The sequence below is a fragment of the Natrix helvetica genome (assembly GCF_964273705.1).
Source record: "Natrix helvetica genome assembly, chromosome: 9".
Taxonomy (NCBI): domain Eukaryota; kingdom Metazoa; phylum Chordata; class Lepidosauria; order Squamata; family Natricidae; genus Natrix; species Natrix helvetica.
The window spans coordinates 7,965,184-7,984,230 of record NC_138560.1 but is presented as its reverse complement, the minus strand read 5'-3'; the positions used below and the strand labels follow the sequence as shown (position 1 = coordinate 7,984,230).

Sequence of the window (19,047 nt, the reverse complement as noted above, 5' to 3'; positions counted from 1 at the left end):
AACTGAAGGATCAGAAAACAAGTGAGAGACCATTTATAAGATTTTATTATGGTTGATACTTGAGAATTTACATGAAAACATGATCTGAAAAGATTCTATTTTGTGGTTGGGAAGTGGGGGTTATTCTGGGATCCTTTTTAGGCAACAATGGGACTCTGATATATATGGATATGTTCAAGATTCCATATGAGTGTATTGAAAATGCCACAGAAGTACCAACAGAAGACAATATTCTAGCACTGATGATGTTACCTAGCTGGGTAATGAAACGTCTGCAAGAAAACGAGCTCAGGGAGCATCAAGGACCCCACTGTCCCAGAAGTGGACAGAAATTGAAGGATGTTTAGAGATTAAAATATTTGGAATGGTCATTTTAGAGTCAGAAAATTTTACACCTCATCCTAAAACAGGCCTCCATTTTACTGAGATTATTTTATTCTGATATTTAATTGGGACATGACTTCTGCAGCACTTTTGAGTATTTCTTACTCCAAAGGAAGCCTCATTGAGTCTAGAAAAAGCTTACTGCCTGGGAATATTTTCCAAACTAGTTGGATATGGTTGGGGTTATAAAAGAGATGTACTAATGCATTACATTTTCTCCTTTTTATCATTTCAAAAATTGTCATTGGGGCAAATCACGCTTGTATTTCCTGCAATAATATCCTGGATCCATTCAAGATAATCGAAGACCTTGGTGTAGACGCCAGGCTCAAGAGGTTGGGCACAAGGAAAGCGCCCCCAAGATACAATGCCCTGGATTTGTCCATCACAGATGAGGGGTCCCCCAGAATCACCCTGTTAAGAAATAACAAACATGGAACATCACATCACAATCTATGAATGGGAAGAGTTGCAAATGGTTCCCTCTTCCATTGTCCATTCCTATATAACATCAAATGTTTCACTTCGGTGTTCCCTAATCCAGGATCCTTCTACAATTTAACTCCTAGAGTTTCCTCCACCAGCATCACCACCACTATTGGGAAGTCTGGAAATCCAGACACTTAGAAGGCACTGGAGTTAGAAAAAGCTGTAACTTGGTATGTATGTTTCTACAAGATGCCTTCAAGACTGGAGCTCTTATCATAGCTTTGAAAACTGGCATTGTTTCTTTAGAAGTCTGTCTTTGACGGGATCATCTTACCTTACATGAATCTTTGTCTCCTTCCAGTTCACCTGCACACAATATGTTGCCTGCCAACGATGGGTAAGCTGCTTTACACACCTCATAATCGAGTATGTTAATGTTAGCACAATGAGGGACTTCGGGATAAGTCACTGAAAAAAATGAAAAATACGCAAAGTTACATAGTTCCACTATAGAGCTGCTATAAATAAACCTGATTCTAGAAAGTCGTTTTTATTTTTGCTATAGAGTATGCCAGTTCCTTATTTATTTTATTCCGAGGACCATGTGGGTGTGAAACTGATGAAGAAATGGAATCTTAGAGAACTCCATTGCCCATCCACATTCCAATCTCTTCATGGGTATCATTATAGTGAGACCCTAAAAATGTTTGATGTTACTCTGTTTCCCTGAAAATAAGACCTCCCCAGATAATAAGCCCAACTGGACTTTTGAGTGCATGCACTAAAATAACCCCCCCTCCCAAGAATATTGCAACAGCAGCAGCCATGAGGTGACCACGCTCACCACCTCCTGCATCTCAAAAATAAGACCTCCCTCGAAAATAAGGCCACACGCTTATTTCGGAGCTCAAAAGAAAATAAGTCCCTGTCTTATTTTCAGGGAAACATGGTAATCGCTTTGGCTGAGATGGAGATCCCTACCTTCAGGAGATGTGATTGTGCCCCAGCCCATAACACGGCAAATTGAGCCCACATCGGGAGGGTTGGAGGGCAAGCTGAGAGGCGCGATATGTTCACTAATGTTAACAGGACTGTTCAGCCTGATCAACATGATGTCCTGGCTCCATTGGGTACAGTTATTGGTTTTGAGACAACACAACTTCTCCTTCGGGACTCTTATCTGCTCATCCACAAAGTGTACATGTTTGTTATGCACACCAAGCTTTATCTGGATATTTTCCCTACAAGAAAAACAACAAAACGTTAAGGAGTCCATGTGATTATGGTCCTCACGTTATGCTTTTGCATTGCACACATCCTCTCTCAACCCAACCTATCTCAAAGGATCGTGGAATAGATAAAGTCGAACACAAGATCTGGATAGTGCCCACTCTGCTCTTGTTTTGAATGGCTATGAAAACGTGCTGCCTCGTCCAGGCCTTTGACAAGGGAGAGAGAAGCCCTTCACTTCATCATGGTTTTATCTTTTATGCTTTTTTAAAAAGAATATATTTGAATTGCAAACCCCCAGAGTCAGGCGGCATGTGGTTTATATATTCTGGTAGGTTGCACAGTGAGTCGGATATTTAGACTGGATTTTCCATTTTTATCCACCTGTCGAGTCCTTACCCAGGACATGGGATAAGTAGATTATTGTGCTTCCATGGCATTAATGGGATTGTCACAGGATGTAAGCTGTTCCAAGTAAAGCTGCCTTTTGCAATTGACTGTTGATTTTGTCAGTGCTGATGGTGTTCAGGTAATGTTCCAGATATTGTTGTGCTTGTTGTTATTATATCCCAGAAAAAAAAGGGGAAGATACAAATACTATGGTGAAGAAGGACATTTGAAATATAAGCAGCATTGCTCAAGATATGATTGTGTGAAGCGGGAGCAGCAGAAGACTCATGCAAAATGCACAGAGAAGTCACTAAAATGAGCGGAAACATTATTTTAAAAAATCTGGATATCTAAGCACGGTCTCCCGCAACCCTTCCACATTCTGTCATGCCCTCACCTGTTGCAGTGGGCAGCGGTGAGCACCCATTCGTGATTGAGCAAGGTCCCAGAGCAGAAAGACCCTGCGGAGTTATACAAGAGTACAAGGAAAGGATGTTCTGTTTCGCTACATTCAAAACCTCCAACGATTTCCGTAATATGGGCTGCAAAGAAACCAAGAAAGTTCACTACGGTAGTTGGCTGTGGAGTAGAACAGAATAGCTTTTATTAGTAGTGTTTCTATCAGTACACTAATTTTGGAGGAGCACAGAAGACTGTGGGAAACACTGCAGCAAACCTGTTGAATAAAATGGAATATTTGCAAATCATTTACATACCTGTACCTATATAGGGAAACTACCTGTTAATCTGTTAGATACAGTGGTTTCCACCAAGGTCCTCTGTTCCAGCGGGAACAGAGGTTTCATCCTATTGGTCGAAGGGTCTGACAGCTCCCTATAAAAGGGCTGCTGTCAGACTCAACCTTCGCAGGATTGTTCTCACTTGTTGTACTTAAGAAAGAGCTGTTGTTACCGTTAAGCCTGTGTGTGCCTATCCATTACCCAATCTAACAGAATCTTTAATTGATTAATATGTGTATGTACTGTATGTATGTATGTCTGTTACTGTATATCAGAGGTGGGTTCCTACCGGTTCGGACCGGTTCAGCTGAACTGGTAGTAACTTGGAGGCATGGGTAGCTGGAAATAGCAGCTACCCAGGCCTGCCACGCCCCCGAACTCGTTTTCTCAGCAGGGCCATAGGCGCTGCCATCTTGTTTTTTTTTTAGTACTGCGTATGCAGTACTAGAGAGAGATAAGTGCACATCCCTGAGTAGCAGCAGCCGGAACACACCCCTGGTGTATATACGTATATAACAATAGTACTTAGTGCCTTGCAGCCCTCTCTAAGCGGTTTACAGAGTCAGCCTATTGCCCCCAACAATTTGGGTCCTCATTTTACCCACCTCGGAAGGAGGGAAGGCTGAGTCCACCTTGAGCCTGGTGAGATTCGAACTGCCAAATTACAGGCAATTTGTACTGCATTCTAACCACTGCTCTTTACACTAGACCAAACCAAACCTAAATAAATCACAGGGTGAAATAATTCAAGGTGTATGAGTGAAATGAGGAGCTATACCTGTAGGAGTGGTGTTTACCATACTGCTGCCCCAGCTGCTTCATTAGATTTCATCATAGACCAGGTGTGTCAAACTCAATTTCAGTGAGGGCTACATCGGGGTTGTGTTTGACCTTGGAGGGCCTCTGTGTGTGTGTGTGTGTGTGTGTGTGTGTCCGTGCTAGGCATGCAATGGTGGGATTCAATTTTTTTTACTACTGGTTCTGTGGGTGTGGCAGGGGAAGGATACTGTAAAATCTCCATTCCCTCCCCACTCTAGGAGATGGTTACTGCAAAATCCCCATTTCCTCCCAATCAGCTGGGACTCGGGAGGCAGAGAATAGATGGGGGCAGGGTCAGTTAAAGGTGGTATTTACAGGTGCTCCAAACTACTCAAAATTTCCGCTACCGGTTCTCCAGAACTGGTCAGAACCTGCTGAATACCACCTCTGAGAGACAGCAATAGTCTTCTCTATTTTCACCAACCGTGCCTTCTCCCCCCCCCCCCCAACTCTCTACCTGTACCTTGCTTGTACATCTCGAGTTAATAATTTCGTGCAGGTTTACTCATGTAACTGGAGGTTTAAACCAAAAAAGACACCTAAAGCTCCTCCACCCTTTGCTCCGTTGTCCAGGCTCTTACCGTAATGAAGATATAGTAGCAGCTGTGCAAGCAGTGCCATAGCTTCCACTCTGTGTGGCAAACTGTTTGTTTGGACTTTAGAAATTTGGCCAGAATGCACAGTTCAAAATATTTGATCAAGCGCTCTTGTTCTCTTCCTCTTTAGGGCGGAAGGAAAACAGATTTTTTTTTTTCTAGGAGTGTTTTTAAGCCTCAAAAAGCCAGGGCAGTTAGACCATATCAAGGCAACTTCCCCCACCCCCACCCCTCTCACTGATCAATTTGTCTGTGTGGTGTGGAAAAACGACTCTCTCTGTATTACTAGGGCAGAGTTAGATTAAGAGGGAAGCCCGGTTCTAAATCATAGCAAAACCAAATGTAGCTCCGTTGAGGTTATGTAAAAATCTGATCTCTGCCATTGCATCCATAAATGGTAGGAGTAAGTCTCAATTGGCTTTACGGTACACATTGAATCACGCTATTAAACAGGTTGGTTTGGTGATGGTTTCCTGCCCTACAAGAACCCAAACAATTGTGAGCTTCATTGCCATTTTTCAGATTTTTTGTTTTTTTCAGTTTCCTACTCTGGTAGTATCCTATCCACATACTACCCAGAGAAGACTTTTTTCAGTTTTTAAGCCTAGTTGGTCAAACACTGCCATTTGCCAGGCCATTCCTTTACTAAGAGTGTTAAAACTGAAGGGTCAGAAAACAAGTGAGAGATGATGTATAAGATTTTATTCCTCTTGATACTTGAGAATTTACATGAAAACATGATTCTGAAAAGATTCTATTTTGTGGTTGGGAAGTAGGGATTATTCTGGGATCCTTTTTAGGCAACAATGGGATTCGAGTATATATGGATATGTTCATGACTCCATATGAGCGTATTATAAATGTCACAGAAGTACCAATAGAAGAGAATATTCTAGCACTGATGATGTTACCTAGCTGGGTAATTAAACATCTGCAAGAAAACGAGCTCAGGGAGCATCAAGGACCCTACTGTCCTAGAAGTGGACAGAAATTGAAGGATGTTTAGAGATTAAAATATTTGGAATGGTCATTTTAGAGTCAGAAAATTTTGCACCTCGCCCTAAAACAGGCCTCCATTTTACTGAGATTTTATTCTGATATTTAATTGGGACATGATTCCTGCAGCATTATTTTGAGTATTTCTTACTCCAAAGGCAGTCTCATTGAGTCTAGAAAAAGCTTACTTCCCGGGAATATTTTCCAAACTAGTTGGATATGGTTGGGGATATAGAAGAGATGTACTAATACATAACATTTTCTCCTTTTTATCTTTTTCAAAAGTAGTCATTGGGGCAAATCACGTTTGTATTTCCTGCAATAATCTCCTGGATCCATTCAAGATAATCAAAGACCTTGGTGTAGACGCCAGGCTCAAGAGGTTGGGCACAAGGAAAGCGCCCCCAAGATACAATGCCCTGGATTTGTCCATCACAGATGAGGGGTCCCCCAGAATCACCCTGTTAAGAAAAATCAAAAATAGAACATCACATCACTATCTATGAATGGGAAGAGTTGCAAATTGTTCCCTCTTCCATTGTCCATTCCTATATAACGTCAAATGTTTCACTTCGGTGTTCCCCAATCCAGGATCCTTCTACAATTTAACTCCTAGAGTTTCCTCCACCAGCATCACCACCACTATTGGGAAGTCTGGAAATCCAGACACCTAGGAGGCACTGGAGTTAGAAAAAGCTGTAACTTGGTATGTATGTTTCTACAAGATGCCTTCAAGACTGGACCTCTTATCATAGCTTTGAAAACTGACATCGTTTCTTTAGAAGTCTGTCTTTGATGGGATCATCTTACCTTACATGAATCTTTGTCTCCTTCCAGTTCACCTGCACACAATATATTGCCTGCCAACGATGGGTAAGCTGCTTGACAGACCTCATTATGGAGTATATTAATGTTAACACAATGAGGGACTTCGGGATAAGTCACTGAAAAAATAAAAAATATACAAAGTTACATAATTCCACCTTCCACAATTTACCACCTAGATACATAGAGCTATAATTCCCATTGTCTCCAACCAATAGAGCTTATCTCACTGCCTGGGAGTACGAAGTACTGTTTTTCAAAGTTGCCCAAAGGGACTCCTGAGAAAAATAGAATTAGTTAAATGTTTGCAAAGGATGTTTTTTGTCAAGATATTAATAGGTTTTAAATCAAGTGATGGGCATTTGAAGGCTTCTCAAATTGTGGGTGTGGAACTAATGAAAAAATGGAATCTTAGGGAACTCCTTTGCCCATCCACATTCCAATCTCTTCATGGGTATCATCAGACATAGTGGGGACCCTAACCCTGGTTGATAGCAATAGCACTTAGACTTATATACTGCTTCATAGTGCTTTACAGCCCTCTCTAAACAGTTTACAGAGTCAGCCTATTTCCCCCAACCATCTGGGTCCTCATTTTACCCACCTCGGAAGGATGGAAGGCTGAGTCAACCTTGAGCCGGTGAAATTTGAACTGCCAAACTGCAGCTAGCAGTCAGCTGAAGTAGCCTGCAGTACTGCACTCTAACTACTGCGCCACCACAGCTCATGTGATGTTTGATGCTTGATGTTACATCAATAGCTTTGTCTGAGGGTATAGATGGAGATCCCTACCTTCAGGAGATGTGATTGTGCCCCAGCCCATAACACGGCAAACTGAGCCCACACGGGGAGGGTTGGAGGGCAAGCTGAGAGGCGCGATATGTGTGCTACTGTTAACAGAACTGTTCAGCCTGATCAACATGATGTCCTGGCTCCATTGGGTACAGTTATTGGTATTGCGACAACACAACTTCTCCTTCGGGACTCTTATCTGCTCATCCTCATTGTGTACATGTATGTTATGCACACCAAGCTTTATCTGGATATCGTCCCTACAAGAAAAACAACAAAAAGTTAAGGAGTCACTTAAAGTAAACCCTAGATGAATTGGGGTGGTTCTTGACCTCATTTTGGTCCTCAAATAGGATCATTAGTGCCAAACAAGAAAGGGCCATAACCCACCTTCTCCAATGGTGTTTGGGGGGGAAAACTTGTCTGAAACTTGGAAGAGTTACAATCAATCCATGCTGACAAGACTGAATTAGATGTCCTAGAGGCCTGGGCAAAATCTTGAAGCGTAAACTGAGCTGTGTGCCTTTTAGCACTAAGCAAGCTGAGCGCGGAGTATGAATTAATCTCTTTCCTGACTTGGATGTGCATTGAGTGAACGTGGCATGTATAAACTGTGACTGTGTTAAAGGGTTGAGATAGAACCCATGTGATTATGGTACTAAGGCTATGATTTTGTATTGCACACATCCTCTCTCAACCCAAACTATCTCAAAGGATTGTGCGATAGATAAAGATGAACGCAAGATCTGGATAGTGCCCATTCTGCTCTTGGTTTGAATGGCTGTGAAGACGTGCCAGGTCTTTGACAAGGGAGAGAGGAACCTCTCACTTCATCATGGTTTTTTAAAAATCTTGTATGCTTTCTTAATTTTTTTTCTTTTGAAATTTATTTTCTTATTGAAAACCCCCCAAGTCAGGCATATGGTTTATATATTCTGGTAGGTTGCACAGTCAGTCAGATATTTAGACTGGATTTTCCATTTTTATCCACCTGTCGAGTCCTTCCCAAGGACATGGGATAAGTAGATGTTGTGCTTCCATGGCGTTAATGGGATTGTCACAGGATGTAAGCTGTTCCAAGTAAAGCTGCCTTTTGCAATTGACTGTGTTGATTTTGTCAGTGTTGATGGTGTTCAGGTAATGTTCCAGATATTGTTGTGCTTGTTGTTATTATATCCCAGAAAAAAGGGGAAGATACAAATACTATGGTGAAGAAGGACATTCTAAATATAAGCAGCATTGCTCAAGATATGATTGTGAGAAGCAGGAGCAGCAGAAGACTCATGCAAAATGCACAGAGAAGTAACTAAAATGAGCAGAAACATTACTTTAAAAAATCTGGATATCTAAGCACGATCTCCCTCAACCCTTCCACATTCTGTCATGCCCTCACCTGTTGCAGTGGGCAGCGGTGAGCACCCATTCGTGGTTGAGCAATGTCCCAGAGCAGAAAGACCCTGCAGAGTTATACAAGAGTACAAGGGAACGATGTTCATTTTCGTTACATTCATAACCTCCAATGATCCGATCAAGAGGGGTTGTTGCTGCAAAGAAACCAAGAAAGTTTTGGCTGTGGAGTCGAAGAGAATTGCCTTTATTAGTAGTGTTTTTATCAGTACACTAATTTTGGAGAGGCACAGAAGACTGTGAGACGCACACCTTCAACGCATTTGAATGGATTATTTGCAAATTGTATACATGACTATGCCCATGTAGGCAGATGTGTGTGTGTGTGTGTGTGTACGCTGCATTTGTTCTGATAAATAAATAAAGGGAGACTTATTTATCAGCACAAATGCAACACAAATGTAACAAGGCAACATAAAAACAATGTCTTTCTGCCTGGATGGCTCCTAGGGTGAGCCGAAAGACAGAAAAGGGAAGCAGTATGCTCCCTCCCATATTTGGGCATACCAGGGGTTGTGACACAATACATACATAGATACATACATAGATACATACATACACACACACACACACACACACACATGCATACATACTGCACCACCATGGCTCTTCCTATATGCATGTATATCAGTCAATTAGAATAGAGCTAGAAGGGAACTTGTAGGTGCTCTAATTTGTTCAAGCAGGAGACCCTATACCATTTCAGACAGGTGGCTCTCCAATCTCTTCTTAAAAACCTCCGGTGATAGAGCACCCACAACCTCTGAAGGCAACTTCTGTTCCACTGGTTAATGGTTCTCACTGTTAGGAAGTTTCTCCTTGATGCCAGGTTGCTTCTCTCCTTGACTATTTTCCATCCATTGTTTCTTGTTTTGCCTTCTGGTGCTTTGGAAAATAAATTGACCCCCTTTGCGACAGCCCTTCATATACCGGAACATTGCTATCATCTTACCCTTAGTCCTTCTTTTCTCTAGTTTGGCCAAATGCAATTCTGCAACCGTTCTTCGTATATATTTTTTTCCAGGCCCATAATCATCTTAGATGCCCTTCTCTACAGTTTTTCAAAAGTCTCAACATCTTCTTTTGTAATGTGGCGACCAAAATTGGATGCAGTATTCCAGGTGTGGTCTTACTAAGGATTTATAAAGCGGTACACGTGTGTGCATGTGTGTGTGTGTTTGTGTATGTGTATGCAACACAGAAACATTTGTGAAAGCAAAAATGCATTAAATATTAAACAGATTCTAGCTCATCCCCCTCTAAAATATGATCTGTCCAGGACATTAACACTTAATACGTCAGTGAAGCAGGCTCGGCTTTGTTAGTGGTGCTTGGATTTGGGGGTAGAAGACTTCCAAGAGAGGGAAGTTGACTTATTCAATATGGAAGTGAAAAAGACATTTTTATCATGCACAGCATTCTCATCCCAGGATCAAATAGCTATTTAAAACAGTGTCTTGCTGCTGGAACTATAGAAGCTCCTTAGAGCATAAACAGCAATATCAATGAGCTTATTGTACTTTGAACCAGTTAAACCAGTGTTTCTCAACCGTGGCAACTTGACAATGTATGGAGTTCAATTCCTACAATTCCCCAGACAGAATGGTGAATTTTGGGGATTGAACTCCACACCTCTTCAAGCTGCAAGACAAAGGTCATAATCTGTAAGCTTGCAGAAGCAAAGCTGGAGATAGATGCTCAATGAAGATGTCCCTTTCATTGCACTCCCTGCGCAGTGGGGAACTAGTTATTAATACATGGCTATATCTGAGTCTCCCTTTGCAGGTCTGTACAGTTCTACTTTCCAGGACATTTCTGCATACCGGTTAGGGTGCTTGTACTGGAGCCAAAAACTGGGACCATCTTGGTCAAATCAGAACATATGGTAAACAAAAAAAATAAGTCCTGGGTTTCAGATTACCATCGAAGAGAAATTAAGTACAAACAAAAAGGGACATTTGATTTTCAAGCTTCGGTTCTAAAAATTACTCTTCTCCGCAACTCCAATTATGCTGGAAAAAGGTTAAATAGCATGATTCTACCAGTCTGATGACTGAAATCAGGGTCAGCTGATCTTATCAAAAGTTTTGGCATATTTTGCTCTGCTTCATTTGCTGCTCAAGAACTTAAAGGTATCACCGGCAATCAGATTATGCTAATCAGTTGAAATAAGAAAAATAGTTCAGATTAGCTGCTAAAAAGGATGGGCTTTTAGAAGCATTTGGTCCAGAGGGCTGACCTTACTGAAATGCATTGCTAAGCATGTGTGTGTGTGTGTGTGTGTGTGTGTATGTATGTTATAATATATATTTAAGGTGGCTTCATTGGATGGCAGAATAGGGAATAGTAGCAGAGAAAGTGGGGAAGAGTTTGATGAAAAAAATGAATTTAATCTATAAATTTGGATGGGAAGTAGATAACATTTGGATTTATTTCACTAAAAATAGTTTGAGCCAACACTGATGGCAGTAAAATCCCTACATGCAAATTTTGATAGTTGTTTCAAAAGCAATGACCCATATGTTGCACGCTATATAATGCAGCAAATCTCACAGGATGGGAGTTAGGTTAATTGCAACAGATTTGTTTTACCAGTTTGGACAAAAATTAATGGCCATTTCATACACCATTTTTAAAAGACTAAAAATCCCTCCCCAACATTTTTCTTAAGGTATTTTATACTATGTTATCTTCCTCTATTGAAGTCAGTTGCCAAATAAATAGAAACACGAAAGGAAGCTGACTATACTTGTGATTATATATTTTTAATTGGCTAGTGTTGCTGATACGAATCAAATATGTCAATTGATATCATCATTATACATACAGCAATGGTCTTCTCCATTTGCACCAACTGGGACCTCTCTGCCCACTCTCTACCTGCCACCTGCTTGTACATCTAGAGTTAATAATTTCATGCAGGTTTTTACTCATGTAATTGGGGGTTTAAACCAAAAAAGACACTGTCTTAAAGCTCCATTGTCCAGTCTCTTACCGTAAGAAAGGCATATCATCAGAAGGTTTGCTAGGACTCCGATCAGTGCCATAGTTTCGATTCTGCGTGGCAAACTGTTTGCAGGGACTTTAGAAATAGGAAACAATTTTGGCAAGAGTGCACAGTTCAAAATATTTGATTAAGCACATTGTTCTTTTCCATTCCAAGGCCGAGGCACAGATGTGAGAAAATACCAGTTTCTCACCCTTATGTAACTTGGCTCTATATCAGCGGTGTCAAACTCAGGGCCCAGGGGCTGGATCCGGCCCATGGGGTGCTTAGATCTTGCCCGCGGGGGCTGCCCTGGAAACAGCAAATGACCGGCCTGCGGTGCCTCTGCCAGTGAAAACGGAGCTCGGGAGGGGTACAAACGGAGCTGGGGAGGAGCACAGCAAAGCTCCATTTTCGCTGGAAGAGGGTTGCAGGAGGCAGTCACAATGGAAAACGGATCACATGAGCCCATTTTTGCTGGCAGAGTACTCGGACAAGCACATGACACAAGTGACGTCTAGCTGGCCATGCCTATTCTGCCCCCTTCCAAGGTCAAACACAATCCTGATGCGCCCCTCAGTGAAGTTGAGTTTGACACCCCTGTTCTATATCGCACAGCCTGAGGCATGAAAGAACACTGATAAGAAAACTGAATATGTATCTCAGTAAAAAGAGACCCTTCTGGAAAGCAGAAGCCCCAAAATGTGTTTAATGCTCTCTATGTGAGGTGTGGAATTCATTTCTGTTTTAGAAGAGTTTTCTAGCTTTCTAACTGGAAATATTTTTAAGCCTGAAAAAGCCAGGGCAGTTAGACCAGTGGTTCTCAACCTGTGGGTCGGGAACCCTTTGGGGGTTGAATGACCCTTTCACAGGGGTCGCCTAAGACCACCGGAAAACACATATTTTCGATGGTCTTAGGAACCGAGACACCAATTTTATGGTTCGGAGTGACCACAACATGAGAAACTGTATTAAAGGGTCGTGGCATTGGGAAGGTTGAGAACCCATTTTTCTCCCCATTTTCCATTCTAGGATCCAGTTTTGGAAAAACGGAGATCAGAAAATCTGGCTACGTACAACACTGGATGGACATTCTCCACAGTTGCGATTTGTTTGAATTTGACTGAGTTAAAATTAGCATTGACCTTTAAATGTCATAACCGCCAGATGCCTGGACTTCATCTCCTAGAATTTCTCAGCCAGGATGGCAATTGTGGACAATTATGGAAGTTGAATTCTATATAACTGGGAGAGGGCACCCAGCAGGGGTGGGGTCCGGATCCCGTTCCAACCGATATGGTTGGAAAGGGCCCGGCAGTGTTCACATGGACATGTGCAGCGCACGCATGCGTCTTAGTGTCTCCGCAACTCTCCAGCTGCTCAGTGGAGTATTGTGCAGGAGCTGTATGCGCCATGCCCGGAAGCGCCGAAGACTTAAAAGACCGGTTAGGAGCTCGGGCGGCCGGGTGGGCCCTACAGAGCACCATACCGGAACGGTATCCGGTGCTCCGGGCAGGGTCCAGTACGCACGTACTGGCGTGTACCACCTGCAACCCACCACTAGTACCCAGCAATGGTTGGATATCGTACATGGTATCAGACTGGGTTATTTGAACGACTGCTTCTCCCTGTTATTTGTTTGTTGGATTAGGAGATGCTTGGCATTAGGGAATCCCACCTGGCAGGACCCAAGAACAAAGACGTTTCTCTCATGGGTAACCCCACCCACCCCAAGGTTAAATTAGCCCTAAACCTTGTGGCGTTTTACAAGGCCTTAAAACAGGGGTCTACACAGGCACTGGACCACGGCATGCCAGAAACTGGGCCACGCAAACAAGCAAAGCTCCATATGTGGGATGCAGGAAGCACACACAAAACCACGTCCCCTCCGTCTGTGGAAAAACTTAGCTCCGTGGAACTGGTCTCTGATGCCCAAAAAGTTGGGGGCCACTGCCTTAAAATGCATGGTTTTGTCACCAGGCTTGAGGATTCAAATGCATGGTAGCGTTTACACAGCTGCAGAATCAATTGCTATTGATGTCCCAGCTGCTCACTATAGTTGTATGGGTTTTTAAAAAAGTTTTGAATTGATGTTAGCCAACCAAAGTCATGACTTTGAAGTGGATGGCCATATTCATTGAAATACATTAATTAATATGATTAAACAGAGCCTAGCCTAGCCCAGGGATGTGGAATCGTCCCCCTCTCAAAGAGTTTTACACTGTCAGACTTTTTTTGGGGGGGGGGGAGATTCGTGTAGGTTATTGCAGTGATGTTTAATTAAAATGAGCAAATCTTTAATTGCTGTAGGAAACTTTTAAAAATAGAAATGCAATGAACGTCAGGAAGAAAATAATAATATGCGTGCTGGAAGCTACAGCAGCTGGGAGTTCCTTCTCTTTGCAAGGCTTCCACCACAGAAAATGGGTCAATTCAGTACCTAGGTTATGTATGCAGTTTGGCCACCCAATCTAGAACAGTGGTAGGGAACTATGGGCCTTTTATGATCCGTGGACTTCAACTCCCAGAAGTTCTAAGCCAGCATGGCTTGATCAGGAATTCTGGGAGTTGAAGTCCACAAGTCATAAAAGGGGCCATCGTTCCCCACCTCTGCCTTAGAACCTGAGTTTTCCAGATTAAAATGGCTGGCTCAGGGATTCTGGGAGTTGAAGTCCACAAGTCATAAGGGGGGCCATACAGTAGTTCCCTCGCATCTGCTATGGAAACGGCTGCATTTGGAGGTTTTGGCGCCAGGGCCGCCCTCAGCTGGCCACGTGAGAGATCCCGCCAAAACGAGGGGCGGAGCTAGAGCGTCCTGGCTCCCGTCCTTCCGGTGCTGCTCTAGCCTCCCCGTCGCTGGTTCCGGCGTCTTGGTGGCCTGTTGTGCAGGTGAAAGTCACTTTGAGGAAGAAGCTGTTTCATCGGCCTCGTTGAGGTGAGAAGCCGGGGACTCGCTCTCAGCCGAGCGGGAAGGAGGAGGAGGACGAACCCGGCTGCTCGGGGCCTCGCTTCGCCCTCGGAGGGGACCTGGGTTCCCCCGCGAGAACGCCCGGTGCTGATCGCGCCTCCCCACCCCGAAAGGGAACCGCGCCCGTCCGGGTCTTTGGGTCTCGGGCTGCATCGGCGTGTCAGTTGGGGATGATGGGGGTTGGAGTCCAGTGCATGCGGTGGCAGCAACAGGAAGAGGAGGAGGAGGAGAAGGAGGAGGAAGCCGGGTCCTTCGGGAGCTTTGGACCCCAAACAGCCACAGTTCGGGTTTTGTCTCGGTTGATGGGGAAATGGGCACAATGCCTCACAAGTGGCATGCCATTTTTATTGTTTTCCTGTCTGCAGGCTAGATACAAATACAAATACAGAGTTGGAAGGGACCTTGGAGGTCTTCTAGTCCAACCCCCTGCCTAGGCAGGAAACCCTATACCGTTCCAGACAAATGGTTATCCAACATCTTCTTAAAGACTTCCAGTGTTGGGGCATTCACAACTTCTGGAGGCAATTTCTGTTCCACTGATTAATTGTTCTAACTGTCAAGAAATTTCTCCTCAGTTCTAAGTTGCTTCTCTCCTTGATTAGTTTCCACCCATTGCTTCTTGTTCTGCCTTCAGGTGCTTTGGAGAATAGTTTGACTCCCTCTTCTTTGTGGCAACCCCTGAGATATTGGAACACTGCTATCATGTCTCCCCTAGTCCTTCTTTTCATTAAACTATGGTATTTTCATTAAATACCTTTGTACCTTTCATCCCCACCCATAGGTAATCGTTTTAGGAAAGGATGTCTTCTATAATTTAAAGCAGAAGTCTTCAAACTTGGCAACTTTTAAGACTTGTGGACTTCAACTCCAGCAGAGCTGGCTGGAGAATTCTGGGAGTTGAAGTCCACAAGTCTTAAAGTTGCCAAGTTTGGGGACCCCTGATTGAAAGTGCCAAGGAAGTCTCTTGATAAAGAGACAAAACTAGCAGTCTAATGAAAACTTACAATTGCTTTCTTCTTCCCATTGTTCAGTTGAAATATTTTAGGAGCTGCTTAGAAAGCATCGCTTTGGTAGATGCAGCTTTCTTCCAAACTGAACCTAATTGAACTAATAGATAAACAAGATGTTTATTTAGTCATCTGTTCAAGGTTCAGACATTTAATTGTTTGTTAATCTGATTATCCTACCAACCACAGCCCTTTTTTAATTATTATTTTGGGCAAAAGCCAGCAAGCAGAACTGCAGAATAAACTATCTGCTTCCAAACTCTTGACATGTGAGCATTCCAAGGTCTTATTTATGCCTTTATATATTTATATATACATATATCCTCCAAGGTCCCTTCCAACTCTTCCATTATTCAGGCTAGAATATATATGCAAGCTAAAACCTAGCTTTTCTGCTGTAAAGCTTAAGCGTGAAACCATATCTCCAGTCTGTTATCAGAAGGATTTTTTAAAAGGGAGAGGCATATTAATATATTAGATTAAAATAGGTGTTGGTCACTGGTAAAGGTACCAAGGCTTTCTTCTATTTAGCAGGAAGGAGTTCCAGACATATTTCTATAGCTGATGTGAACAGAAGATTTAATTTCTGGTTCACTGTTTGCAGATAGGAGAAATGGACTGTACCGGTAGTCTTTGACAGTCGTAGTCAGGCAACTCAACTGTTAAAGCTGTCACTAAGTTCATTCCCTTGACCACAAATGTGCTAATGATTTTACTTAGCTTTCCTTCGTTTTACAGTGTCCAAAGAATGCTATCCCAAAGAGCTGGGTGAGGCCAAAGGGTGAGAAAGGTTTCCAAAATGTGACTTGCGAGGAAGCCAAGTAAAAGGGTAGATTGTACAGCAACTCCAACTTCTCACTAACTGACATAGTTAGTAAGGAGATAATTAATCTTCATATTTGCATTCATTGTAGAGGAAGGGATCACTAGACAGAAGGCGTACAATTGGGAGTAGACATTGATTTATAAGCAGGATTCTACTTAGAATAAAATATCTATGAGAATCCACTATCAAATTCTTTGGGGGATAAAATTGCCAGAGGGAAAACTTGATCTTTTTCCTAGGGGAAGGTCTTCTAATAGTTGACATTTTGAAGCACAGGATATATCAATTTCCTGATTTGACATCTATTTTCAGGGGAAAAAGTATGTCTGAAGCCATAAAACGCAACATAGAGAACTACAAAACGGCTCCCTTTGACAGTAGGTTCCCCAATCAAAATCAAACACGAGGCTGCTGGCAGAACTACCTTGGTTAGTATAATTGATGCATGTGAATGTTTGCGTTTCTGCGTCATGGATCAGAAAAAAAAGACTTCATATTATTCTGAAATCTTAATAAAAAGTCATATTTTTCTCTATTGAAGTCAAAATAATGTATTATTTATGGAAATAATGTATTCTTTACGGAAAATTTAAGCATAAAAACGGTATTGCTGTCTCTTCCTCCTATATTTAAAAACACTAGTTACATGATGAAGAATAATTTCCTTGGCTATAACGATTTTTTTTTTTTTTTAGTGTTTTAACACAACACATTTTCTTTTTTCTCTGCCATTTTTCTTTTGAACATTTTTGACTTGGGTTATAGTTACTATCCCGATTGCGTTAAAAAAAACACCCCTCCTCAGCCTTGTGAAAAACACTCTATCTTGCATATCAGAGTCGCTCCCGTAGTGAGATCAAGCGCCAATGGGGTGCTTAGATTTGGCCTGTGGGACCGCCCTGGAAACAGCAAAGGACCTGCCCACGGTGCCTCTGCCACTGAAAACGGAGCTTGGAAAGGCTACAGCCAGTCCTCCTGAGTTCCATTTTCAAAGGCAGAATGCTCGGACCACCAAGGGCGTGTCCCTGACATAGGTGATATTGAGCTGGCCACACCCACCCCAGCTCCCCAAGGTCAAACACAACCCTGATGTTGCCCTCAATGAAACAGACTTTGACACCCCTGGTATAACACAGTATTGAATCCCCAATAACTTTTTCCGTAGCAACAACTGATTGGAGATTGAGAAAACACTAGGTTTGATTATGTATAATCATCATCATTATTATTATATATATTTGGATATGTTGGAGGTTGGAATGGTGGGTACAGCAAGGTTCTTTTATTTTGGAGATCCAGGTGTTGGACGATACACAGACTTGTAGATTCTTCAGACTTATACACAATTCTGTTTTAAAGACTCTTTGGGATTGTTAGATTAGATGCATTTTGCTCCGTCATTGGCTTTAAATGTTTTTTCCTCCCCTCCTGGCAGATTTCCATCGCTGTGAGAAAGCTATGAATGCCAAAGGCAGTGATCCCCATGTCTGCCAGTGGTATAAAAAAGTATACTCATCCCTGTGCCCTTCTTTTTGGGTAAGTAAATTATATAAGCCTGGCTAAAGCATTTTTGTACAAGAAACCAGTTGGAGACTAAGGAAGACATTCAGTAAAAGATGTCTTCTGCTTCCGTGGTACAGCCATGAAGGGTCAGGCAATCTGATGATCCAAATACTTCGGAAGAAAACTCTAGAATCCCTGGCCATTAATCATGGGTGTTGTAGTTCCAGTACATCTGGGAAAACACTTGATTACAACTCCTCGATTTGCATGCCATCAAAAAACTCCATTCAGAATTGTATTCAAAATGCTTCTTATCCCTCTCCTTCAGGACACAATTGAGAAGTGCGTGGAATGACGTAACTCTTAATTGAGAAACGTGATCCAAAGCAATATCTTGGTCTTTTGCAGGTTGACAACTGGGATGAATGTCGGGAAAATGGCAGTTTTCCGGGCAAAATCTGATGGGTCTTTTTGACTGCCAGGAGCTCCCCTACTCAGGAAGTTGTGCTGCTGAGCCCTTTCCGTGTGGTACATCTGAAGGATTGTCTGAAATGGCTCTTGTCTGCTTGAGCACCTGAATCATTTAATAGTACAAAATCTTGGATATTACCCGTTCTAATAAAATGCATAATACCCATGCCTATGTTTATCCTGCTGACTCTGTTAATGACTCATGAATATATGCTACCGCGTGCCTTATCTATGGTAACGTTCTCAAAAGAATGGAACAGATGTCATTACTACGGTATATGTTTGTACTTTCTCACTGAGCCCCTTTTGACAAGATATAACCCTTTCCATTCATTGGGTTAAGCAGCTTACAGCATATTTACATGGGAAACTTTATATGCTTGTATATTGATAACAGGACTTATTATACCAGGTCAGCCTTCTCACATCTGGTCATTTCTCAGTTACTAATCCCATGTTCTGGGCTAAGCAAGTGCGACATGAAAAATCCCCTTGGGTAGATTGCCTTGATTTCAACACATTTGAATAGCCTCATATGCCACCTCTTCTTATCATAGGCAGCCAGTGAACAGATAAAGATCTGATCTTGAAAAGGGCATCAGATATCACGAGGGCTCACACACATTGTGCCAGGCTAACTGTTGAGCAGACTTAGCTAACAATGCTTTATGGAGTGGA

General features: G+C 42.5%; 3 protein-coding genes across 3 annotated transcripts; 1 reads left to right on the top strand and 2 right to left on the bottom strand.

Annotated features, from left to right (window-relative positions):
* Window positions 1-613: 613 nt before the first annotated feature.
* On the bottom strand, window positions 614-4,653 carry LOC309396966 (snake venom serine protease-like). The gene is made up of 5 exons (XM_081962590.1): window positions 4,574-4,653; window positions 2,831-2,975; window positions 1,795-2,054; window positions 1,148-1,281; window positions 614-798 (listed from the first exon to the last, which is right to left on the bottom strand). The coding sequence occupies exons 1-5, from the start codon at window positions 4,611-4,613 to the stop codon at window positions 616-618; spliced, it is 762 nt and encodes a 253-aa protein (XP_081818716.1). The 5' UTR covers window positions 4,614-4,653; the 3' UTR covers window positions 614-615.
* Window positions 4,654-5,273: 620 nt separating this feature from the next.
* LOC309396965 (snake venom serine protease-like) lies at window positions 5,274-11,898 on the bottom strand. Its single transcript, XM_081962589.1, has 5 exons — window positions 11,604-11,898; window positions 8,595-8,745; window positions 7,202-7,461; window positions 6,395-6,528; window positions 5,274-6,045 (listed from the first exon to the last, which is right to left on the bottom strand). The coding sequence occupies exons 1-5, from the start codon at window positions 11,653-11,655 to the stop codon at window positions 5,863-5,865; spliced, it is 780 nt and encodes a 259-aa protein (XP_081818715.1). The 5' UTR covers window positions 11,656-11,898; the 3' UTR covers window positions 5,274-5,862.
* A 2,477-nt stretch (window positions 11,899-14,375) lies between these two features.
* COX6B1 (cytochrome c oxidase subunit 6B1) lies at window positions 14,376-18,537 on the top strand. Its single transcript, XM_081961494.1, has 4 exons — window positions 14,376-14,529; window positions 16,708-16,823; window positions 17,831-17,931; window positions 18,307-18,537. The coding sequence occupies exons 2-4, from the start codon at window positions 16,718-16,720 to the stop codon at window positions 18,358-18,360; spliced, it is 261 nt and encodes an 86-aa protein (XP_081817620.1). The 5' UTR covers window positions 14,376-14,529; window positions 16,708-16,717; the 3' UTR covers window positions 18,361-18,537.
* Window positions 18,538-19,047: the final 510 nt, after the last annotated feature.

Excerpts from the sequence above, each read along its gene's own strand:
- LOC309396966 (XM_081962590.1), bottom strand. The coding sequence starts at position 4,613 with ATGGCACTGCTTGCACAGCTGCTACTATATCTTCATTACG. Across the intron at positions 2,976-4,573 it reads GCTACTATATCTTCATTACG|CCCATATTACGGAAATCGTT; the intron begins GTAAGAGCCTGG and ends GTTTCTTTGCAG. Across the intron at positions 799-1,147 it reads GAGACAAAGATTCATGTAAG|GGTGATTCTGGGGGACCCCT; the intron begins GTAAGATGATCC and ends ATTTCTTAACAG.
- LOC309396965 (XM_081962589.1), bottom strand. The coding sequence starts at position 11,655 with ATGGCACTGATCGGAGTCCTAGCAAACCTTCTGATGATATGCCTTTCT. Across the intron at positions 8,746-11,603 it reads GATGATATGCCTTTCTTACG|CAACAACCCCTCTTGATCGG; the intron begins GTAAGAGACTGG and ends GTTTCTTTGCAG. Across the intron at positions 7,462-8,594 it reads ACCGCTGCCCACTGCAACAG|GGACGATATCCAGATAAAGC; the intron begins GTGAGGGCATGA and ends TTTTTCTTGTAG.
- COX6B1 (XM_081961494.1), top strand. The coding sequence starts at position 16,718 with ATGTCTGAAGCCATAAAACGCAACATAGAGAACTACAAAACGGCTCCC. Across the intron at positions 16,824-17,830 it reads CTGCTGGCAGAACTACCTTG|ATTTCCATCGCTGTGAGAAA; the intron begins GTTAGTATAATT and ends CCCTCCTGGCAG. Across the intron at positions 17,932-18,306 it reads CCCTGTGCCCTTCTTTTTGG|GTTGACAACTGGGATGAATG; the intron begins GTAAGTAAATTA and ends GGTCTTTTGCAG.